This window comes from Trichechus manatus, unplaced genomic scaffold (genome assembly GCF_000243295.1).
Source record: "Trichechus manatus latirostris isolate Lorelei unplaced genomic scaffold, TriManLat1.0 scaffold00048, whole genome shotgun sequence".
In the NCBI taxonomy this organism is placed as follows: Eukaryota; Metazoa; Chordata; class Mammalia; order Sirenia; family Trichechidae; genus Trichechus; species Trichechus manatus.
Window position 1 is genome coordinate 5,657,783 of NW_004443984.1, and position 25,246 is coordinate 5,683,028.

General features: G+C 48.5%; 1 protein-coding gene across 1 annotated transcript in view; it reads left to right on the forward strand.

The window, feature by feature from the left end:
• The window catches only part of MYOM3 (myomesin 3), a 56,919-nt gene that overhangs the window by 26,793 nt on the left and 4,880 nt on the right, over positions 1–25,246 (forward strand). Inside the window, exons 14-31 of the mRNA XM_004377260.1 lie at positions 1,232–1,415; positions 4,146–4,320; positions 5,189–5,310; positions 5,740–5,927; positions 6,142–6,268; positions 7,579–7,757; positions 11,007–11,121; positions 12,562–12,718; positions 13,432–13,541; positions 15,036–15,080; positions 15,787–15,923; positions 19,336–19,480; positions 19,649–19,708; positions 20,071–20,138; positions 21,201–21,311; positions 23,035–23,122; positions 23,664–23,702; positions 23,953–24,061. Of these exons, the coding sequence (XP_004377317.1) occupies positions 1,232–1,415; positions 4,146–4,320; positions 5,189–5,310; positions 5,740–5,927; positions 6,142–6,268; positions 7,579–7,757; positions 11,007–11,121; positions 12,562–12,718; positions 13,432–13,541; positions 15,036–15,080; positions 15,787–15,923; positions 19,336–19,480; positions 19,649–19,708; positions 20,071–20,138; positions 21,201–21,311; positions 23,035–23,122; positions 23,664–23,702; positions 23,953–24,061 (2,159 nt within the window). The remainder of the gene's footprint in view (positions 1–1,231; positions 1,416–4,145; positions 4,321–5,188; positions 5,311–5,739; positions 5,928–6,141; positions 6,269–7,578; positions 7,758–11,006; positions 11,122–12,561; positions 12,719–13,431; positions 13,542–15,035; positions 15,081–15,786; positions 15,924–19,335; positions 19,481–19,648; positions 19,709–20,070; positions 20,139–21,200; positions 21,312–23,034; positions 23,123–23,663; positions 23,703–23,952; positions 24,062–25,246) is intronic.

Below are 25,246 nucleotides of genomic sequence, written 5' to 3' on the forward strand. Positions count from 1 at the left end.
TGCTTGACCAGTTCCCAAAACTCTCTGAACCTTAGTTTCCTCATCAGTGGGGAAATTAAAACCTACCTTGCAGGGTTATTGTGAGAATGCATCCATGTGTTTGTTTATTCATTCAATAACCATAGATTGAGCACCTCCCATGTGCTAGTACTGTTCTAGGCCCTGAGGACACAGCAGTAGATAAAACAGATAAATCCCTACCTTGAGGAGCTAACATTTGAGTAGGGAGATGGGGGACAGACAATAAAAAAGATAAATCAGTAAAATATTTAGTACATTGGCTAGTGGTAGGTGCTAAGGAGAAAGACATAAAGCAGGGAGGGGAACTTAAAGTGTCGGGGAGAAGCTGTTTAAACTTTGGATGGGGTGACCCAGAAAGGCCTCCTCGAGGTGAGTGTTAAGTAAAGACTTGAAGGAAATGAGGATCCAACTAAGAGATTTCTGGGGGAAGAACATTCCAGGCAGAGGGACCAACACGTGCAAGGGCCCAGAGGCAGGAGTGGACCTGGTACAACCAAAGAACAGCTAGGAGGTACACAGCTGTGGTGGGTGGATAAGGTGGGGGACCAGGGGGTGGGGGGAACTCGGTCAGAGAGGTAGCAGGGGATCAGGTCATGGAGAAGCTTTTGCTCCGAGAGAGATGGGGAGCTTGGGAGGATTCTGAGCAGAAGAGGCACATGATCTCAGTTGTATTTTAAAAGGATCCCTCTGACTGTCATTCTGAGAAAAGACTGAAGGGGGTAAAGGTAGAAACAAGGAGACCAGTCAAGAGGCTATTAAAATAATTCAGGTGAGAAATGGTGGTGGCTTGGATCAAGGTTGTGGGGGGAGCAAGAGTAAGCTGTGTTTGGATTCTGAATAAATTTTGAAGGTAGCACCAACAGGACTTGTTGATGGACCAGGTGTGGAGTGTGAGGGAAAGAGAGACGTCAAGGATGGCTCTCTGGTTGTGGCCAGAGCAACTGGAAGGATGGGTGCCATTAACTCAAGATGGGCGGCACAGGTGTGGGGGAACGTTCCAAAGTTGAGTTCTGGATGTGTTGAGTGTTGAGATGCTTGCTCATCAGGCGTCTAGGTGGAGTTGTAGAGGAGCAGGGGGATCCACAGCTCAGGTGTTCAGGGCCAGACTGGGCTGGAGATAGAAGTTACTAGAACATATGAGGAGAGTGCCCAGCACAGAGCCTGACCCATGCAACCATATAACCAACTGAGTTTCTCTCCATTTTCACAGTCCGTCATAGGTAGTGGCACCTGGGAGGCCATCAGCTCAGAGACCCCTGTGAAATCTGCACGATTCGCCCTTTTGGATCTGGAGAAAGGGAAGTCTTACGTCTTCAGAGTGCGAGCAATAAACCAGTATGGCATGAGTGATCCCTCGGAGCCCAGCGAGCCCATCACCCTGGGGAGAAAACCAGGTACCTGTGTGATGCGGGAGACGGGGATAGGGGCAGGGTGGGCCAGGCTGCCAGCACCCACAGCTCAGAACTCCACGTCTGCAGGGACAGAGCTGTGCCCATTTTCCGCCCCGACCCTTTCTCTCTATCATGAAACAGAAAAGCAACATGTGCTCATGCCTAGAAAGTTTTAAAACACCAGAAATCACATTTCTCTGAGCAGGAGGCTTGTGGGAATACAGACGTTTCTTCCAGATCAACAGCTCACAGGTTACAGAGGCCAGCGGGGTCCAGCGTGAGAGCCAAATGTTAGAGGTGGTCCCTCAGCTCTACAGGTCTCTGACCAGCCCCCTAGATCTTGCCTCTTGTGGCAGGCCTTCTCAAGGAGCATGCCTTCTGAGAAGGTCCCCTGCCCCCTCCCTGGTGCAGGCTGAGCTGTCCCACCCCAAGCCCCGGCTCACCAGGCAGGACACTGTTCTGATCTGCAGTGCCACGTGGGCTTGGGCAAGTCGTTTCCAAGCTGTGAGCTGCGGTGTCCTCATCTGGCAAACCCACTGTTCTGTGGGCCCTGGTTAATGCCCCACCTCCAGCTCCTTCCTGAGTCTCCCACCTGCAGCTCCATCCTGGGCCCCCACTTCCTGAGGCACCCACCCACCAAGGCCTCTGGATTCTGGGCCTCTTCAGTCAGACCAGAAGTCCCCTTTAGCTGCCATCCCCAAGTAGTCCTTCTAAGGAACCCAGCTGCAGCGCCACTCATCACAGAGAAGCCTGGCTTGCCACGAGTCCCATGTGGAGAAGATTTCAAAGCCCGAGTAGATTTGCTCTGCTTCAATAATTTAGGGGGAAAAATTATTCTCAAGGCAAGTATGGATGGGTCAGTGAGCAAGTTGTTTATACTTGAATTCTGGTCCACTTAACATTTGGGCTTGATTCGGGCACTGGCCAGTGAGCCGGTTGTGATGGGATGATGGGCAGTGTCTGGCCACAAGCCAGCCTTAGGGCGAGGTGCAGGTACGTGTGAAAGGGAAGGGAAGGAAGGAAAAGGAAAGGAAAAAAGAAAGGGTTTTTTTTTTTTTTTTTTAACTATAAAACTAAATTTTTTGTATAAAAATGGGAAGATACAAAAAAGAAAAAAATTTTAGAAGGAAGGAGGGTAGAAAGAGAGGAAGGGAGGAAGGGAAAAGAACACCTGGCCCCCGCCATGATCCCACCGCCTGGGGGTAACCACTGTGAGCATTTGGGCGCCTGGGCTTCTGGATTTTTAACCACACACATATCAATGCATCTTTTTGAAAGTATAATCAGACTATGTAGAGCTTTGCATTTTACTTTTAAAACTTCACATTATAGCACAAACATTTCCTCGGGTCATGAAATCATGACTTTAGTGTCTGAGACTACTCCATACCATTGATATCCTCAGCTCACGTTCTTGCCCTTGGCTAGAATCGGGTCTCTTGGGCATATGGGGTCTCTGAGGGGCCTCCTTGCACCCTCTCCCTCCATCCTGTCTGCACCCACTGCCACAATGTCTTCAATCCAAGAGGCTGAAGGAGCTGACAGGACCCTCCTGAGGCTGGGACCTCGTGTCTATTCCTCAACACTTTCCCACCGCTGAGTGCAGTGCTGGCTCTAAGTAGGCACTCGATCAATACTGGATTCATGTTGGATGGATGCTGAGATCTGTTTTTTCCTGTTAACTTTGGGACACTACCCAAATACCAGGGCAGCTGTCCAGAAGAAAATGGAAGATGAAGCTCTGGAATATATGAGAGAGGTTAGAGCTGGAGATGAAGCCCCGGGAGTCACCTGCACAGAGGTGGACGCATGCAAATAGGCAAGATCCCGGAGAATGAGAGGAGGGAAGAAAAACGGAGCAAGTCAAGGAATCAAAGCTTGGTGGAGTCCCACGTTTGTGGACAAATGAAGATGGGGAGCCACCAAAGGATGGTGATTTTTTATACAAAAAATATACTTTTACAGTAAAAATAAATATCCTTTCTTTTTTCCTTTTCTTTTCCTTCCTTCCCTTCCCTTTCAGACGTACCTGCACCTCGCGCTAAGGCTGGCTTGTGGCCAGACACTGCCCCTCACCCAATCACAACCCGCTCAGTGGCCAGTCCCTGAATCAAGCCCAAATGTTAAGTGGACCAGAATTCAAATAAAAACGACTTAGTCACTGACCCATTCATACTTGCCATGAGTTTTAGAAGTAAAAAGAAAGCTAGCAAGGTCATATGCCTGCCATCCATCCATCTATCCATCCATCTGTCAATCCAGCCATCTATCTGTCCCTCTGTCCGTCTATCCATCTGTTTATCCATTCGACCATTTAACAGACCATAGCAGCCCCTATAGTCTCAGGTAGGCATGAAAGTCAAGAGAGGAGTTTCAAGAAAAGGAGATCAAGTTTTCTAGAGATGAAGATAGGAACTTAGGAAGGCTGTCTGATTTGGTGACTCCTGAGAGAGAGAGAGACAACTTGTAAGGATTAATGAATAGGGGGCTTTAAGTGAGGAAGCAGAGCTGTTGGGAGATAAAAAGAGAAGGGGACATTGAGGATACAAGGGTCTGGGTGCACTCTGGACTCTGGGAAGGAGCAGCCCACGGCCCCAGGGCATGTCTGGAATCCGGGTACCAGCCTTGATCACTGTGGGGTCACCTGCCTGCCTCTCCTCACACTCCTCCCCACCCCCGGCCTTTTAATTTGTAGCTCAGCATCCTCAGACAGCCCACATTTCTGTCTTTTAGTTACTCTGCCTCCTCCCACTCAAGTTCAAGCTTTCCGAGACACGCAGACCTCCATCTCCCTGACCTGGAATCCTGTGAAAGATAGCCCCGAGCTCCTGGGTTACTATGTCTACTCCCGGGAGGTAGGGTCTTCTGAGTGGCAAACAGTCAACAACAAGCCCACGCAGGGCAACAAGTAAGTCAGCTGCACCTCTTCTCGCACCCGGGCCTCCTCAAAAGAGGGGCCGGAACAGTAATGACAGCTGCCATTTCACAGTATTCACTCTGGGCCAAGCACTGCTCCAAACCCTTTTCATATATTAATTCATTAATTCCTAACTGCAATCCTGTGGAGTCCCTGGGCTGCATGAATGGTTAAGCATTCAACTACTAACCAAAATGTTGGCGGGTTGAACCCACCCAGAGGTGCCTCAGAAGAAAGGCCTGGTGATCTGTTTCCAAAAGGTCACAGCCATGGACACATATGGGGTTGCTGTGAGTTAGAGTCTACTTGACTGCAACTGGTTTGGTGTTTGGTTTTGGTTCTTTTTCAAGAACAAAGCTCAAAGTCCTGAAGATGTACCACACAGCACTGGGCCAAGCAGTGGCCACCTTTCCCAGAGTATTTGCATTTTAATGGTGAGCTCCAAAAGAGTAAAAAAAAAAACCATTGCGGTCCAGTCGATTCCGACTCAGGGCGACCGCATGTGCTGCAAAGTAGAACTGCTGCATAGGATTTTCTGGCTGTGATCTTTACAGAAGCATATCACCAGGCCTTTCTTCCGTGGTGCTGCAGGGTTGATTTAAACCGCCAACCTTTTGGTTAGTGGTTGAGCACAAACAGTTAATACCACCCAGAGGAGCAAACACCCTTTAAAACCTTAAGGAAAAATCCTCCAGGGTGGTATTTCAGGCATCATTATGGGGACAGGACAATAATGTTAGATAAAATCCTCAAATCCTACCATGCTGGTGGCCACTTGTCCCACAAGGTTGTTCTAGAATGTTCAGGAATGTCTCTGAGGTGTTCAGCCATCCCTGAGGGCTGTACATTTCTCTCCCAGATTCACAGTTCCTGGCTTGAAGACAGGGAAGGAGTATGAGTTTTGTGTCAGCGCAGTCAGTGAGGCCGGGGTAGGTGAGCGGTCAGCAGCCACTGAACCCATCAGGGTCAAGCAGGCTCTGGGTAAGTCCAAAGGAGCAGGTCCAGCCTGCAAGCCTCTGGGGGCAGCCCTGGGTGGGCAGAGAGCTGGCAGCTTATAGACCACATCCTGGAGCCCACTCCTAGAGGCCAATGGGGTGTAAGTCCTCTGAGGGGCACTGGGGCTGACCCTGACTACCTTTTCCACTGGGGAGGGAGTAACAACGGCCTGAGGCCATGGACAAAACCTGACCAGCTCTAGGGGTGAAGAGGTCTCCCAGGCCCAGAAACCTGAAGCCCAGGTCCCCTCCATGGGGCAGAGTCAGGGTTAACAGCAGATGTGGCTGGCTAAGGGAAGACCCCCTGGAGCAGGGCGGACACTCACTGAGGGAGGCTTGTTGGCTCCCTCAGTCCCCACTACCCAATCCACCCTCCCCTGGGGAGCGCTTCCCTCACCTCCTTGCCTCCCTATAGCTACTCCATCTGCCCCATACGATTTCACCCTCCTGAACTGTGGGAAGAATGATATGGTCATTGGGTGGAAACCCCCCAAGCGTCGAGGAGGTGGTAAGATCCTGGGCTACTTCCTGGACCAGCACGACTCAGACGAGCTGGACTGGCATCCGGTCAACCAGAAGCCCATCCCAGCCCGGGTCTGCAAGGTAAGGCTGGAATATGGCCACTGCCCTTGCCTCATTGTGCATGCAGGTGGAGACCTGAGCCCACCGTTTGAGGCCCTGAGGCTGAAGGAGGCTCATTTTCAAGCACAGATACACAGACCTACCTTCCTGCTCTGAATCTCTCCTCCTGGCCCAGCACCTCTTCCCCTTCCCTTCCCTAGCCTCAGCCTCACGATGTGTGCTTCTGCCCTTCCAGATCAGCAACCTTCATGAAGGCCACTTCTATGAGTTCCGTGCCCGGGCAGCAAACTGGGCAGGTGTTGGCGAGCTGTCAGCACCCAGCAACCTGTTTGAGTGCAAAGAGTGGACGATGCCCCAACCAGGTGAGAGGGCTAGAGGTCCTGGAGTCCAGCACCTGCCCTTGCTCCCTCCCTCCAAATCTAGCCAAGGAGATAAGCAGTGCAGAGCTCTGCATGCATTCAAGCTTGCTCTGCTGGTCCCTGACCCCAGGCCCCTGACCCCCTCCACAAACTGACACAGACTGAGTCTTAACCCTGCCTTAGAAGACCCCTGACTTTGGCCATAGACTGGCCCTGTACCCTCGGCATAAACTATCCCGATCTTGACACACCATCTGAGCTCCGATTCTGGCCCCAGATTGATCTCAAATTCCAAAGGCACACTGCCAGGGTGGCCAACTCCCAGTTGACCCAGAACTTTCCCAATTTTACCACTGGAAGTCCCATGTCCCAGGAATCTCCTCAGTTCTGGACAAACAGAGATAGTTGGTCACCCTACACACTGCCCCCATAACCTCATTAACATTCTCACAAATGAGCCCCCACCTCCCCCCGAGGAAGGAAGAATACAACCTTCTATCACTGTTCAGCTCAGTTCCATTTCCTACACAAAATCTTTACCTGAATGGCAGGTGTAATGCTTTAGACTATACCAATTATAATAAACCCAAAATCAAACCCACTGCCATCGAGTCAATTCTGACTCATGGTGACCCTATAGGATGGAGTAGAACTGCCCCATAGGGTTTCCAAGGCTGTAAATCTTTATGGAAGCAGGCTGCCACATCTTTCTCCCATGGAGAGTCTGGTGGGTTCGAACCACCGACCTTTGGGTTAGCAGCCAAGCACTTAACCACTGCACCACCAGGGATCCGTGTGTATCAGACACTTTCCCTAAATTATCTCGTTAATGTTCACAGCAGCACTATATTATAAGAACTATTATTATGTCCGTTTTACAGATGAGGAGGCAGGAACACAGAGGTTCAGTAATTTGCTTGGAGTCCCCACAACTAGAAAGGGTGGAGATGGGACATGAACCCCAGCATTCTGACCCTAGAAGTCACAGCCTTACCCCCTACACTAAATACTAAAATGCCAAAGACATTAGGAGAATTAACACTGTCTGAGATGGGGATGGGGAGGGTCAGAGAAGCTTCCAGAAGAAAGTGATCTGAGCACATTTTGAGGATTTAACCCTATTTCAGCACCAGAGCCAAGCTTTGTCATGAAGCCAAGGCCAGCCAGGTCCCCATTATGCCCACAGCAGATGCATCCAGGCCTGGTTGTGACTGACAGATTGATAGTCTTGCTAAGTGACCGTTCAGCTCACTGCCCAGTTGACTGGCTGCCTGCCTGTCTGGCCGACTCCCTCTCCGTTTCGTCTCCCACAGGACCCCCCTACGATGTGCGGGTGTCCGAGGTGCGGGCCACCTCCCTGATGCTGCAGTGGGAGTCCCCGCTGTACACGGGAGCCGGGCCAGTCACAAGCTTCTGTGTCAGTTACCAGGAGGAAGGCTCTGAGCAGTGGAAGCCAGTCACCCCACACCCCATCTCTGGCAACCATCTAAGGGTGAGTCCCTGCCCCTTTTGTCCTCTGACTGGCCCTGAATTCTTCCCTGCCACTGGACATAGCAAAACCACAGAACATCAGAGCCAGAATGCCCCTCAGAGGTTGCTAACCTCACTAATGGCAGCAGAGGCCCAGAGAGGGCGAATGATTTACCCACAGTCACACAGCAAGTTGGTAGCAGGTAGGGCTGGTGGTCTTACTCTGCCCCATGCTGGGCAGATTTCTCCCTCAAAACTCACTAGGTTAATCAGCCTGTACCAGGTAACATAAAGAATAAGGTAGTTTAAGGAGTGAGTTAGTAAAGACTAGCAATAGTTTAAAGAATGAGGCAGACCTATATGAATGCATTGACATGCATTGCAGGGCCTGGCCAGGGTGGGGTCACTGGGTTTCCGAGACAGCTCCCCTGCTGCCCCGGCCCATACCTCGATCCTCCTTGCAGTGACCTTCGTGACACTGCAGTGCGCTCTCCAGGCGGACTGGCAGAGTGGGAGCTGCCCGGGCTGCGCACTGCACAGCAGCCCCCGCACCTGTGTGCCCAGGAGCCCTGCGCCCTGCAGTGTTCACACAACATCCAAATCATATAACGTCCTATTTCACAGAATGTATCCTGGATGTTAAGCTACACATGACTGAATATATATATATACTAGTTGCCATCCAATCGATTTTGACTCACAATGACCCCATGTGTGTCAGAGTAAAACTGTGCTCCGTTGGATTTTCAATGGCTGATTTTTTGGAAATATATCACCAGGCCTTTCTTCTGAGGCACCTCTGGGTGGACTCAAACCTCCAACCTTTCTGTTAGCAGCCAAGTGGGTTAACTGTTTTCACCACCCAGGGGCCCCATACGTACGTATTTTTGCTAATTTAAATGGGAAACAAACTCTAAACTCTTTGGATGAATAAGAAATCTAGCAGAATCTTTGGTTTTATTCATCTGTGGTAGTAGTTGCTTTAACTCCCACACATGTAGGAAAAAAGAGAAGTGCAAACCATCTTCATCTGGCATAACAAAGACAACTCACAGATATATATCCATTTCAGAAAACAAGAGTGTCCACTGAAACGTTATTAGCAGACACAAATTACTAACTTAGACAGTCGAGAATTTCCAACTTTCAGGTCACCAGAGGCCACATTCATGACCACGTCTGAAGCCAGCAGGTCTCACAGGCTTGCTTTGTTCAAGTAACATCTGTAAGGACAGCTCTGTGAGGCAGATTAGCTTTGATTTTCTGCAGCCCTAGGGAAAGGAGGAATGTGGTCACCAACTCATTTTCTTGAGGTGTCTTTCACCAGCAGGCAGGAAGGTGTGCAATTTTCAAGACCACACATTACATTCTGTGAGTTAGCACCAGGAGAAAAGAAGACAGACTTGAGAAACCCAAAACTTCCAATGCAGGAAGAACAACACTACGGTACTAACAGACTACAGCGCATGGCATGTTTCTACATGTTTTATGTACATTAAAAAGTCCAAAGAGACTTTTACCAAATTGTTAACTCTGCTCCTCTCTGGGGATGGGACTGCAGGGGAACATTAATCCTTCAAGTTATGTTCTTCTCTATTGCTTTAAATTGTTCCCTACAAGCATGTATTTCTTTTATAACCAGAAAAAATAAAAAGACTTTTATTTTGAAAGAATAAAAGGCCGCCTAAGACAGAATAGGGAGGAACAGACTTGACCAGTGAAATGTGCTGAGATTCTGCAGTTTCCGATTCCACGGGGCTAGTCTCCCCAGCGGTAGAGTCGGCCAGCACTGGACAGATGGCCTGAGAGAGCCAGGCCCAAAGGTGGTCCCTCCGCCTCCCCATGTAGGCTCAGGATTGGCCCAGGCGAGGGCGGTGCGGCGCTCGAGAACTTGGCACCAGTCTCTGCGCTTGGATAGTTGGCCAACGTTCACTCACACACTAACTCACTAAACACTTCTTGACACCTACTTAGTGCTAGGTCTGGAGCCAGGTCCTAGACATAAAAAGCTAAAGAAGTCATGGTTGTTGGCCTAAGAAATTCATGGCCTGATAAAAGACAGAGAGGTAACTGGCAATTACAATACTGTGTGATAAATGCTACCATTGAAGGGGGCCTGAGGGATTCTGGGAACTCAAAGGAGGAAGGTCAGAGAAGCTTCCAGAAATCCTCACATTTGCTCGAGCTGAGTGGTGAAGGGTAAGTTGGAGTTAGCTAGACCAAGAAGGAGGGGAGAGCTTTCAGACAGAAGGTTAATCAGGGCAAAGGGAGGGAGGCCTGAAATGATACGATGAACTTAGGGACCTTGAAGGAGTCTGAAGTGAAGGGGTCATAGAAAGAAGGAGAACAGAGGCTTAGGCCAGATTAGGAAGACTTTATGTACTAAACCTCAAAATTTGAACTTTACCTGAAAGGGCAATGAAAGACTTAAGCAGCATCAGATTAGAATCTTGGAAAGATTGGCACGGGGAAAGATAGATTGGGAAAGAAGGGTCTCAAGACAGAAGTCATTGAGGAAACTGTTGGGATAATCCAGGTAAGAAAAGATGAAGCCTCAATCAAAGGCATGGCGGGACATGGGGGAAAGATGCCACATTCAAGAATCGTTAAGGAAATAAAATGGGCAGAACTTGGTGATTGGATGTGGAGGGCTCCAGAGAAAGATGTAAAGATGGCTCCCAGACTTCTCTCTTGGGTGATGAGATGGATTGGGGTATCATTTGGAGAGGCAGGGGGCATAGAAAGAGAGAGGGTTTTCTTGTTTGCAGATAATGAGTTAGACTTCCACCTTGAGTTTCTGTGTTTGGTGATGGAAAATATGGCAACAATTGTTGGTGATGGTTGCGCATGATTAATATAATTGGTGTCACTAAATTGTACACGTGAAAAACATTGAATAGGCTAGTGTTATATGATATATATTTTTATAGCAACTTAAAAAGAAAGGAAGGAAGGGAGGGAGAGAGAGGGGAGGAAAGAGACAAAGAGAGATGAAGGGAGGGGGAGGGGAGTGACGGAGGGAGAAAGGGATGAAGAAAGAAAGGATTTTAGAGCAGGTGAAGTTCCAGGTGCCACACCTGTGAGATAATCCAGGTGGAGAGGCCATTAGAAAACTGAACTCAGGATCTAGAATCCAGGAAAGCAATGTGTCCCGTGCCTGTCCCTACCCCACAGGGCAGTCCGAGATCCCCTGCACCCGACAGGCAGAGGTGCGGGAAGGGTGAATCTTTGCTGATGCCCAGTGCTCACTCTTGGCCACCCCCACCCCCAGGTTTCTGACTTGCAGTCAGGGAAGAGTTACGTGTTCCGGGTACAGGCTGTGAATTCAGCTGGTCTGGGGCAACCATCAATGCCCACCGACCCCGTGCTCCTGGAAGACAAACCAGGTAGGGGTGGGCAGAGAGTGCCAGGGTGCCACTGCCTGGCTGTGCCAGGAGGACAAGGTGGATCTCAGAGGGAGTTAGGAGATGGGTGAGGATCTGCAGAAGGTCAGGGCTCCAAGCTCACTGAGGGCCCTTCCTCCCATTAGCTCCTCCACCTTCTTCCAGCAATGCTTTTCCTCTTCTTGCCTGCTTTCTCTCCCCATCCCCCTCCAGTATCTTTTCTATGTGATTTGACAATATCTCCCATTTTTTTTATATTCTCGGAGCCACACAACTCTTTCTGGGTATTTAAAATAATCTCCAACTCCATTTCCAATACCACACACGGCTTTGCCTGCCTTGCAGTCACAACTCCGGGGATCTCCTCCTACTACACACGCCTTGCAGGGGTCCTTACACTGCCTCTGGCTGTCCCAACAAGCCTTGGAGGCAGTGGCATCACTGTGGGGTGTGGAGGGTGCAGACCGCACCGGGCGACACTGTCAGAGGGAGTGACACCAAAATGACTGTTCATAAAATTTTTGTGCAGTGTTTCAGCAGAAATTTATTGTTTTTAATAAAAATATCCCTGTAGTTAGTTTTAATAACAAAAAAATTTTTTGTAAGCCCAGTTTACATGTATCAATATACCTACAAGGCTAAACCTCTATACTAATTTACTTTTTGAACCTTCTAATGCACCCGGTCAGAGCCGTCATTATTACCCAATTGCAATGACGCTTCAAATCACTGTGGTTTCGTCTGCACGTGCTACAAGCACGTGCCATTGTTTTCATTGCTGCCAGTGTTTTTATAGTGGCTGATTTTGTCAAATTTTCTGGTGTTTTAGCTACAATATTGTGGTAATTAGCAGGGGGAGGTGACACCAGGAGTTACTGCACTGGGTGACACCAACCCACTGCCTGGAGGGAGGGATCATGGTCCCCCTTTTATAATCCACTCAGAGAGGTTAAATGAACAGGCCACAGAGCTAATGTATGACTAAATCACTCAGTGCTCTTAACTATAAAACATGTTCTCTTTCCGTTCTTTGAATTATCCATTCATTCGCCAAATATTTGGTGATGCCACATTGCAGCGGGATACAGCAATGAATGAGAAATCGAGGTCCCTGCTCTAGTGTATATGGGTAGGGGAGGAACCAAGTAAACAACTACATCAAGAAGATAATTCATGACAATAATAGGTGTTGTAAAGGAAATATAAGAGGATGATATGGGCGGGTGGGGGTTACCTTAGTTGAGGTGGTCAGCGAGGGCTTCTCTGAGGAAGAGCTGGATCATACAAGGCCTCAGAGGCCACAGCAAGGGGTGTGGGTTTTTTTTTTTTTTTTTTTTTAATTCAAGTGCAGTGAGAAGCCACTGGAGGGTTTAAGCAGGGGAGGGTCACAGCCTGGTTTTTTGTTTATAAATGTCTGGTCCTTCCGTTGGCTCCTGCCCTCAGATGCCCATGAGATCTCAGTTGGTGTGGATGAAGAGGGCCGTATCTACTTGGCTTTCGAAGCCCCCGAGGCCCCAGACTCTTCAGAGTTTCAGTGGTCCAAGGACTACAAGGGCCCCCCAGACCCTCAGAGAGTCAAGATCGAGGATGAAGTTGACAAGTAAGTGAGGGGAGAGGAGAAGCCACAACTACTAGATGGGCCTATTATGGGCGGACGAGTTGGCAGAAGCTCTGGGGAGAGTCAACAGAGCAGGACTCACACACAATGGGTTCAAAAGGGACCACGTGGTCTCTTACAAGCATGCAGACTGCAGTCTTAGCGAGACATGAGAAGAGAAAACACTTAAGGGGCTGAAAGGGCAACTTTCTTTTGGAGGTTATTTTTCTCTAAGGCACTGTGTGTGCCTCTGCCTTGGTGCATCCGAGGAAACGCTCAGGACCAGGACTAGATTTCTAACCTGGGCTGCCAGCGACTTATTTCTGCAAGGTTCTCTGGGCTCAGTTTTCTCATCTGTAAAATGGGAGGTTGAAGACAGATGACCACAAAGGCCCCTGTGAAAACACCCCCATACCTCACTGCTCTCCCAGCAACTTGTAACTCCTTAGCTCTGTCAGCCTCGAGCCCTCGAAAACAAGAGACAGGGCAGTGCAGTTAGTGGGCAGACCCAGTGCCAGAACTGTGCCATCGGGGGCCATAGAAGGTTCCAGGCCAGAACTTCCCAGGGAGAAGGGCCCAAGGAAGTTCCCAGGTTGACCAAGGTCTGGGGTAGAATGCAGGGACACTGGAGCTGACAGAGACTCTCTAGCTCCAGGCCTCCAGTGCACAGGGCCAAGGAGCCCCTCTCGGAGCCTCCACTCTCCCCTCTCTGCCAGGTCCAAGGTCATCCTGATAGAGCCTGGACTCGAGGATCTGGGCACCTACTCAGTGGTGGTCACCGATGCTGATGAGGACATCTCGGCAAGCCACACACTGACCGAGGAAGGTAATGCCCCCCTCTCTACTACCGCCTCCCCATAGAGACAGACCCAGATCAAGGTCCAAACACAAATGTCTACAGAAGCTGAGCAAGAAGCAATGAAAATGAATAAGGCAGCAATTTTTGGAGAGACATAGGCCCTCACCTACTCATTCATTCATTCAATCATTTACTCAATTAATATCTATTGAACACTTACCATATGCTTGGTACCATCCTAGGCGCTAGGGATTACATCAGTGAACTCAACAGACAAAAATCCATGACTGGTAGAGTCCACATTCTTCTTATCTCTCTTTCATCTTTCCACTTCTGATAAAGGCAAGGATACCTGAATTATTTTGCTTTTCCTGTAGCCTAAGAAAAACAACCATGCCAGTTTGATAATAATTGCACATAGCAGTTGGTCTCAGGAATGCGTATCACAATAGAGAGAGGCAGAGACAGTGGCAAACCAGACAGTGGATGCGATGTCTAAGGGGTCATCCATGTTTGGTGAATTAAACCAGACCAAATCAGTGCCAGTGACTGATGAGAAGCTCTGCTATCTCCATGGCAAGTGAGGAACGGTCCTCACCCGCTGCCTTCCCTGATGATTGCACATGAGGCTCTTTGATCTTGTCTGACCTTGGACAAGTCATTTCACCTCTCTGAGCCTCAGTTTCTTCATCTATAAACGGGGATTATAATCCCTGGCTGCCCCAACTGACACAGTGTTGTTATGCAGATACAGTTCGGTGATGCATATGCACACTAAGCCACCCACAAAATAGATGTTTGTTTGTTTTGACCAAATGCTTGCCATGAGCCTGATATTAGGTTAAGGACTCCAGGGTTTATAAAGGAATATGAGGCATGGGCTCTGCCCCGGCTAATTCATCCATGTAACACATATTCATGGAGCACCAGACACTGGGGAAGGTCCAGAGCTCAGCTTATCTGGAGAGACAAATGTAACACGAAGAAATAGCAAGTGAGACAGCATTCTGCAGAACAACCTTAGAGACTTCTAGACTGAGGTGCTCAGTGTGTAGGCCAGATCTTCAACACCAGGACACCATACTGCCATGGGTTAGTAATGGGGCTCGAAATCAGTGGGACCTGGAGGGTTTTGGGAGGTGCCACCTATCAAAGGGGAACAGTAATGTACACCCCACAGCATTGTGTGAGAACCAAATGAGACAATGCAGAGTGCGGCACATAGTAGGTGCCTCTGAGGAGATGGGACTTGAAATAGGTCTTGAAGAAGAGGGAGAATAAGCAATCTTTGGGCGCCCAGCAGCAGCCCCCAGCATCTCCCTCAATATCCCAAGGCCAGGGACTTCCGTGGCCATCATCAACCCCTGTGTAGCCAAGTGACACCTAGTGGGGGAGGAGGGCTTTTAGGACATCAGGGGAGGGTCTTTCACCAAGCATGGAGCCCAAGAATGTCTCCCACAAACCTCACTAGCCAGGGTATTTCATTCTCTCTGGTTTTTTCCTTGCTCCTCCCTGTCCCAGAGCTGAACAAGCTGAAGAAGTTGAGTCATGAGATCAGAAACCCAGGTAAGCAGTCCAAGCTGCCAGCCTGGGGCAGCTCCCACAGGGCCCACTGGGATGTTCTGAGCAGAGCTGAGCCAGAAAATAAACAGCAGGCAAAGGCTGAGAGAGAGGAGGGCTGGAAGGTCAGAGACGGGAAAGTCAGCATCCATGAAAGGGAAAAGAGCAGACAGCAGGGAGCAAAGGGGATGCGAGGGAGGGAAATGTAAATGTTTTCTTCTTCTTGGAGTTATTATTATTGACTCTTTTCTCGTTTGGATATGGATCATCTAAACCTCTGCTTCCCTCCCTTCGCAGTGGTAGTATGCAGTCCCTGGAGCAGGGGGTTGCAATCTTGGCCACACGTTGGAATCACCTGGAGAGCCTTAAAAAAAAAAGATACCCAGTCTGAACCCCAGCCTGATTAAATCAGACTCTCTGGAGGTGGAACCTAGGCATTAGTATTTTTGAAAGTCCTCGGGGATTCCAGTGCCCAGTCAGGTTGAGGACCTCTGCCCCACAGACCTTGGAGGAGGAACAGCTTGGCTGAGACTAAGTCTCTAGCATGCGGGCAACCAGCGTTCCTCAGACCCCGACTCGGGCTGTGTCTCCTTCCGGCTCTCCAAAAGTCTTGCACGTTAAATGCCAAATGTGCGGTGTAAGTGGAGCTGGTCGGGAGTCGAGAGGGTAGAAGGCGTCACCCACCCACCCCTTCCTGTCCTGTGCCTGGCAGTAATCAAGTTGATCTCCGGCTGGAACGTCGATGTGCTCGAGCAGGGAGAGGTGCGGCTTTGGCTGGAAGTAGAAAAGTTATCTCCCGCCGCAGAGCTGCATCTAATCTTCAATGAGAAGGAGATCTTCAGCTCTCCGGTAACTGCACACTCAGCATTCTGCCTAAGTCAGATTTTCGCGCCCATGAGGTGGCCTCCAGTACCGCCCCCTAGCGGGCATTGAAGAAATGGTTAAGGGGCTTTGGCTGTCACAGGGATGGGGTGGGGTACCTGGCTTTTAGTGCATGAGGGACACATGTCAGAGACATTAGATGCCCACGAATGCGAAGGACACTCCAAGCAACAATTTCCCATGCCTCCCTCCAGCTTTTGAATGTCCAGCTAGACATTTTTTAATTGTGGTGAAAATACACACTCCAAAACGTTCACGAGCACAATTTCCACATTTACAATTCAATAACATTGATTACATTTTTCATGTTGTAACACCATTATTGATATTCTTTTCTAAATATTTCACCACCGTTAATATAAACTCAATTCCCCCCAAAATGAAGACCGCTTTTCCCCTCCCACCCACCCCTGACAGCTATTAATAATCTTTGGCTTCTATACATGTGCTTATTTCATGTAAGTGAGATCATACAGTATTTGTCCTTTTGCACCTAACTTATTTCACTCAGCATAGTGTTTTCAAGATTCATTCATGTTGTAGCATGTATCAGAACTTCATTTCTCTTTACGGCTGCGTAGTATTCCACTGTACGTATGTGTATCCATTCATCTGTTGATGGACTTTTCAGTTGTTTCCACTTTTGGCTATTGTGAAAAGTGTTGTGATGGTATAAACAGTGATTTACAGGTTTCTGATTTGGTTCCTGCCCTTACTATACCTAGGATTGGGATTACTGGATCATATAGTAATTCTATGTTCAACTTTTTGAGAAACCACCCAACTGGTTTCCACAATGGTTGTACCATTTTACATTCCCACGATCAATGGATAAGGGTTCCAGTTTCTCCACAATGTCACCAACACTTACTGTTCAGCCAAACATGCTTAAGATGAAAAACCTACGTTCTGTTGTTTATAATTATCCAAGCCTAGACCCTAACTCTGTTTTAGGTATAAATACAAAGTATTTTTGCACATTTTTTAATAAACACTGAAGATAGAGTTTTATTCTATCAACTACTTTACCTTTCATTTATCTTCTTTTTGTACAGAATAGCTTCTGATATTTTGCTTTTATTTACATCTCTTAAATCCAAACTAATTTGTTATAAATTGGTATAGGCATCTGACTACCTCTAGTAAGGTTGTATCTGAGCATCTACATATTGAAATACCAAACAAAAACCAAACCCGTTGCTATGGAGTTGATTCCGATTCATAGCGACCCTATCGGACAAAGTAGAACTGCCCTATAAGATTTCCAGGGAACAGCTGGTGGATTTGAACTGCTGACCTTAACCACCTAACCACTGTGCACCAGGGGTCTTATTGAAATACAATACATATTATTTTATTTTAAATGACTTATATCTCTTCTTCATATTACAGTTAGAATATTACACTGATTTTTTAAATTATGTACGTAGATAAGTATGAATTGCACCATATGTATTGCCAATGTTCAACTATTTTTACTTATAAACATGGCATTTCATGAGATTCAATCTCATACTATCTGTGAATTTCATCTCCAGATGATAAAGTGGCCATCAGAAAGTGTGTGCTGTAGAGAGTAAGTGCTGGTCTGACAGCAAGGAAAGAGCTCTGGTCTAGAAGCTAGAAGATTAATGTCCGCCCTCTGTAGGTTATGTGAACTCAGACAGGGCTCTTCACCTCTCTGTGCCTCAGTTTCTACGTCTGTATAATGGGGCTGGTTGTCCCAGGATCAATGGGAGCAAATGAGAAAATAAATGTGAAAGTTCTGTGCAAATAGTAAGCATGACCTTGACACATGGTAGATGATGTGTGACAAAGTATGGACTCCAGTACACAAGGCTGGTACAATTGGTTGTCCCTATAGAAAAACAAAATTAGATCGATCCTTCAAGCCGTACATCCAACTAAAACTAGAGGGAGTAAGGATCTAAATGTGGAAAATAAAACTTTTTAAACTGCTAGAAGAAAATAGAGAAACAGAGCTTTAGGACCTGAGGATAGAGGAGGAGTTCTTAAGCAAGACACAGAAAGCAGATGAAGTTGACCACGTCAAAATTTAAAAGTTAGTTTGTACAAAAGACATTAGTATTTTTAAAAGTCCTCTGGGATTCCAGTGAACAGCCAGTTCGAGGACCACTGCCCCAGAGACTTAAACAAAGTTTAAAATAAGGAACTGACTGGGAAAAGATATTTGCAAAAGACAAAGGATAAGAATGCAGACATTGTATATTTTTAAAACTCCTACAAATTGATAAGACAAGAAACAAATGGAAAAAAAAAATTGCTCAAAAGGGTATAAAGAACCAACTCACGGAACAGGAAGTTCACATGACTTCCCTAAGTGATTGGGGAATGCGCGCTGAAAGCCTGTCAATATCTGGTGTCGCCAGAGAGTATTCACGCTCGGTGGACTGTTCAAACTGATACAACCATTTTGGAATTCACATATCCTATTCAGCAATTCCACCTCAGCTATATACCCTAGAAGAACTTCTAAACATGTGTTCCAGGATGTTCCTGCAGCTTTGTATGTAATAGCACAAAGAAAAAAGAAAAGACGAGAAACACTGCAAATCGCCACCTTAGGGGAGTGGGTAAATAAATGATGGTGTATAGTTGTATGATGGCATAGTCTCCTGCAGTTAAAAGTGAATGAATTGCATCTATACATTTGAACATGGAAAGATCACAAAAACATAATGTTGAATGAAAAAAGCAAGTTAAAGAATAATATAGTATGACTCTAATTACATAAATTTTAAAAGATGTAGGAAGTAAAGCATATATTGTTTATGGATGCACGTATTTGCAGTAAAAATATAAAAACATGCACTGGATATACACCCAGAATAGTCCCCCTGGGGATGGAGACGAGGAAACAAGCAAGGGGGAGAGGGGGAACTGAAGACTTCCACTTTATCTAAAATGCTTTATTTCTAAAAAAGAAATCAGAAGCAAATATGACAAAAAGCAAATGAGTGTTAATTCTGGGTAGCAAGTGCATAGACTTTTTACATTATCCTTTATATTTTTATGGGGTTTTTTTTTCTATTAAATTTTAAAATAAGAAGAAAATAACAAAAAGGTTGGCACAGTAGGGATTCTTATTATTATAAACGTTTAATGGTAATTGGTATCAAGCACTCCTGCCTTTGGCTGTCAGGCCCAGGGGGTGTTCCCAGGGACCCGGGGTGTCCCCGGAGCCCCAGTGTATATAAGCAGCAGACGGTTATCCAGGTCCCCTCCCCAGTCCCTGAAGATTGATAACTCTGGTCAGTCCCCAGTCCAACTACCTACGCCCTGATTTGTGCTTTACAACGTTTCCTTCCCCAGAAATAGGAAAGGTACAAAAGAGACTCTGGACATTTGTTCTCTCCAGAATCGCAAAATCACTTTTGACCGAGAGAAGGGCCTGGTGGAAGTGATTATCCAGAACCTGACTGAGGATGACAAAGGGTCCTACACTGCTCAGCTCCAAGATGGAAAAGCCAAAAACCAGATCACCCTGGCACTGGTGGATGATGGTCAGCATGCCCCACCCGCCCGCCTTGCACCTCACCTTCCCATGAGGCCTCTCGGCTCCCGGCTCTGGGGGCTGCTGATCGTGTCCCTGGTCTTCTTTCCATCCTGATGTCCCCTCCCTGGACCTGTGATCTTCTGACTCATGCCAGTTCTTCTCTATGTATTCACAGATTTTGACAAACTTCTGAGGAAGGCAGAAGCTAAGAGAAGACAATGGAAGAGAAAACAAGGTAAGAGCTGCGGGGTGAAATTCAGAACCCTGGGGCACCCGGCCAGTGGTCAGTGGAGGGAGATTGGTTAATGGGCGCCCCCGCTGGGGAGTCCCCTGCAATTCGCCCAGTCTGTCCAAGTGCCGAACTGAACAGCACTTGCCGGACACTGACAGTAATTACCTCCTTAAATTTTGCGCCTTAGGCACCTCCTTTGCCTCACCCTAGTCCCCGCCCTCCCCGGTGGGGGCAGTTTCTGAGGTGCCCCGGGCGTTAGCCACTCTGCTTTCCACTCCGCTGGCTTCCCTTGTCCCGCCACCAGGTGGCGCCCTGCCTGAGCCTGGCACTCTGACCAAGTGGGCGTGTCTGTTTTGCGCTCACAGGTCCCTATTTTGAGGAGCCTTTGCAGTGGAAGGTCACGGAGGACTGCCAAGTGCTGCTGACGTGCAAGGCAAATCTCAGCCCCTGCCCCCAGGCCTAGTGGGGCAGACCTGTGGCTGGTCCCCAAGCCCCATAGCTATCCCTGCCCCACTCCCTAAATTCCACACCTTGTAATCCCATACTTGGGAAGCATCCTGAGAGACTGCGTTTGACCCAGAAAAGGAAGCCACCCTTGGTGGGGCCCAGGGAGCAGAATTAGTGTGAGTTGGGTCAGCCTTGAGTTAGATCTCCCAGCTGTTCCAGATAGGGCTTGTGTGTGTGTTTGGCGGGGGAGGGTGTCTGTGAGTGAGTGGGTCTATTATTATTAACCTTGCCAGATACTGTGCTCAGTCCCTCTACAGTATTATTTTATTTTACCTTCCTCACAATCATCTGTGAGATAGGCATTCCTATCATGACTTTACAGATGAGAAACTGAATAGGGAAATAGCTCAAGGCCATATAGTAAGAGGGAGAGCCCAAGTTTTAGCCAAATCTGTCTGCTCCAAAGCCCCAGGTTAAGAGTTGACTCAGCAGCCTGAAGCCTCTTTAGATAACCAGAAGGGGAGGGGCCACATTCATTCAGCAAACTCAAATCACCTACTGTGCACCAGACACTGCCAGACCATGGGCAGGCTAGGATGGAGAGGTGTCTCCTTAGACCTCTAGGAGCCCACAGTCCAAGGCGAGATCATTGGAAAACAGTGAGCCTTATGCCGTGATAGAGACATGTGCGGGCACTTAATCCAACCCAGCTGCAAGCAGCCACTCTGAAGGTGCTTCAGGAAAGGCTTCCAGGAGGAAATGACACCTAACCTGAGTCTTCAAAAAGAGTAGGCATTTGTGAGGCAAAATAGGGAGCGAAGGGCTCAAGAAGCAGAGGGAGCATCATTAGCAAAATTCCTGAGTCCAGAAGTCAGCGAGGAGGCATATGCTGTGAGGAAGGAGTCAGCCAAGACTTAACCTGACTGTATGTGGAGCACAGGGAGTGGCAAGGGGCCGTCATGTTTGTAAAAAAAGTTCTGATGAGCTGAGTTTCTGCTTACAAAGAGAGAAAGCCTGATTGAGTCTCCTCATTCCCCGTCCTCTTCAGGTGACCAACACCAAGAAGGAGACCTGCTTTCAGTGGTTTTTCCAGAGGACAGAGATGCCAGATGGTCAGTATGACCCACAGACTGGCGTAGGGCTTCTCTGCATTGAAGAGGTAAGTACAGCACCAGGGCTCACACTTTCTGCCAGCTGTGAGCTGGGCAGTGCGAGGAGCAGTGGGCTGGGAGTCAGAAGCAGAGCCAGGACTAAGGTAAGGCAAGCAAGGCACTCACCCCAGATGCAAAGTTTAAGGAGGTACCAAAAAACTCATAATCAAGTTAAGTAATACTTTAGTGTAATATTTGAAAAATTCAAAATTAATGCCAAAAAAAGCCACAAGGAACAAAATACCAAAATATTAAATAAAGACAGAATTAGTATTACTAATTTTTCCTTTTGTCTCAGGCTCCAATATGGCCCCACACAGAGCCATAGTCCTGGCCCCAACACTGACTCTGTGGTCTCGGGCTAGTCACTGTCCCTTGCTGACCTCAGTTTTCATCTGTAACATGAGCAGTTCAGAAGAATGCTCTCTCTGAGATTCCTCACTGCCCAGCAGTCTAATGCAGGACAGGAAGGATACCACAGTGTCCCGAGGGTCTAGGCAGGACAAAGTAGGGCCTGGAGTCCAATTCTCCCCCCAAGTCCTCCCCCATGGCCTTCAGTAGAGTGTGGCTTGGTTAAGAGGGAAATGCAAAGCTTGTTCTTAAAAATTCAGTATTTTTCTGCCCTGCTGCTGATTTCTGAATACCAGGGAGGACTGGAGCAAATGGGGGTCTGCTGACTAGGAAGGAAATACTGATTTCAGGGTCTTCTCCCAAATCCTGGCCAGGATGATGCCAAGTCAGGGTTTTACTCACTGAAGAAGCTTGACATCTAATAGATGCTTAACACATATTGCTAGATGGATGAGTCTTGTTATAATCATCCATCCCGTTGATGCAGCACTTTCTGGTTTCCAAAGAGTTACCTCTATTGATCCTCACAGCACATTGGTAGGGCAAGGATTATGCTACCATTTTACAGATGAGTAAACTGAGGCTCAAAGGGTTTAAGTGCAAAGACACAAAGCTATAGAGCTGAGTCAAAAATCACCCAATCATCTACCCCTGGATTTGGCTGGGACTTTGGAGTTCTCACTGAGCAGGGGAGACTAGGAGAGGACTGTTGGGGCTCAGTCCCTTGACCCCCAGGTTAAGAGCTGCCTCTGCCTTGGATCCTGGTTGGGGTAGGAGGGGTCCTTTGAGGGTAGTGGGAGGCAAATATTACTCCTGGGCCAAGAAGGAGGCTCCATGTAAGAAGAGGTCAAAAGTGACCTCCAGACTTTGTTTTGAAAGCACAACCCAAGTCTTTGCTTTGCTGAGTGTCAGTTCAGGTTTCACTTGGGGACAACAAGCTATGTGCCAGAAAGGACCCCTTTGTCCTGGATGAGAGAAAACACACATCCTTCTGGGAAAGTGCAGAGGAGGCCCTCCCTTCAGGGCCCAGGGTGCAGAGCAGCTCAGGTGGAGTGTGTGCCCTGCTCAGAGGACCTGTCAAGGAAGGCTTGCTGTGCTGGGCTCGGGGCAGCTGGCTGGAATCCAAATGAGAGGGGTCTCTTTTTGCCCTCAACTCCCCCAACCCACCCCCAGGCCTAGACAAGCCCTGACCTTGAATCAAAGGGCCCTGGAACCAGAAGGAGCTTCAGAGATTATCCAGCCCAACCTCCTCTTATCACAGTGGGGAAACTGAGGCCTAGAGGGCCACACCTGAGAGTTAGGCTCAGACCTGGGGATTTTCTGTCTGTCGCTCCTCGCAGAACCTGTGCTGACCCTGCCGTCTCTCATCCTTCTTTCCAGTTGTCCAAAAAGGACAAAGGAATTTACAGAGCAGTGGTTTCTGACAATAGAGGGGAAGATGACACCATACTGGACCTCACAGGTGAAGGTAGGAGCTGGTGATGTTAGAGATGGGCCAGGAGGGCCATGGGTGGTACACACGGGAACAAGAGACTGTGATATGTCCTGTAGGGTAAAATGTACAGTGTCCTCATGCCACTTGGGGAAACTAGACATTGAGAGGGTAAATGACTTGTTCCAAGTTTGCACAGCTTGCCAGTGGCAGGGGCCTGGTCTGTGTGACTCTGAGACCCAGGTTCACTGCATATACCACAATGAGCCAGCAATGGGGACCCAAGGCCTGAGTTCACTCCTCTGCCCTGCAATGGGCCCTGGCTCCTCATCAGGCTGGTCAGCTCAGACTGCAAGAAAATGTTCAGGTTGACCTATCTGTCCTCCATCCGTGGTGCCCCTGTGCGGCACCAGTCACTGAGTGCCCCAGACCCCCTCCCACCGCCAAACCATGAGAGTCAACCTGCAGAGATCCCTGTGCCCAAGAGTGGCACATGAGCTCCACCAACATTCACAAAGGACAGCCCACTCCTGGCATGCAGCCCTACACCAGCTGACCATTCTCTGTCTCCTTCCAGCCCTGGATGCCCTCTTCACTGAGCTGGGCAGGATTGGTGGTAAGCAAGCCTGCCTCTTTGCCCAGCCCTGCCCTGATGCCAAACAGCTTCCAGGGGGACCACAAACCAACCTCAGCTACCAGGGGATGGGTTTAGTCTCCAATCTCAAAAACTGGGAGAATCTCCTGCCTCCTCACAATACCGCATTCCCCTCACCCTAACCCTCAGAGCAGGGGTGAGAAGGTTGGCCCATAAACATGCTGCCAAGAGGGCCTGGGAAAAGACTTACCCTTCTCCTCTGCCTTCCCAGCCCTCTCTGCATCCCCGCTGAAGCTCCAGGGGACCAAGGAGGGCATCCGGATCTTCAGCAAGGTCAAGTACTACAACGTGGAGTACATGAAAACCACCTGGTTCCACAAGTAGGTCTGCTTTGCCCCGGAGCCCTAGCCAGCTAGATGGGGCTCAGCACCTGCCCAGAGGGGTTCTTCCCTCCTCCCAGCCAGGCCTTCCAACGGAGCACTGTCCCAAGAGGTTGGCAGAGATGAGAGTTTCCCACTGGCCCTGCTGTCTACAGAAGGAATCAGGGATAGGGAACAGCAGTCAGAGGAGTAGAAGGGCCTGGCCTGAGATCCCATAAGGAAGGTAGGAACCTGATGTTAGGACCATTTTTCCAGAGTATCCATGGCCACAGCAGGATCATTATCTCAGAGCAGCATCTGAGAATTGGGGGAGAGACGAAGGAGCGAGGAAGAACCACATGATTAGGTGGGTCATGGTGCCTCTGTGGGTCTCTGCAGCTTTAGGAAACTCAGGTAGCCAGACACCCATGCTCAGGGGAAAGGTGCAGGCAGAAGGGACCTGTGGGGCTGAGAACTAACTGAAGGTCAGGGCTTGAAGCCAGGATAGATGACATATTCACAGAGATTCAGGAACAGAAATTCAGCCAGCAGCTAAGTGACCTCAGATAGTTTGGGAGCTGAAGATTTCCCAGAACTTCCTATCATGTGCACGCCTCAGCCTCATGGAGCAGATATTATCGTCCCCATTCTATGAAGAAGTCTAGACTGACTTGACAGTCTAGATTTGACAAATGAGTGAGAGCCAAGACCAGATTAGGAAACAGGCCTTCCTAGCCAGAATCTCTGAGTCCTGTGACTTAGCCCAGAGGTGACATTTCTGCAGCACAACACAGAACATGGGCCAAGTGTCTTGAGGAATGAAATTTAAGTAAGGAAGGGAAGGAGTTTAACCTTGTGTGGTTCCTAAGGGCTGGGGGAGAATGACTATGGGAAGAAGCCCTAGGAGGGCTTAAGATGAGGAGAATGAAGAGGTGAGGCGTGCCTCCCATGGGTGGGGAAGGCGGTAGTCACTGACCCTGGAGCACCATTTCCTCAGAGGCACAGCGTGCAGGATACCTCACGGTGGCAAACTCAGTGCTAGTACATAGTCGATGCGCCACAAGGTTTGATGAATGAATGGTTGAATGATGAGTGAATGAGTGAATCAAGTGTCTTGTGGATGGTCACCACCTTTAGCTCAGGTATCTGGAAACAAAACCCCAGAAGAGGAGTTTGGGGCAGAGTGTGTCTGTATCGTTGCAGACA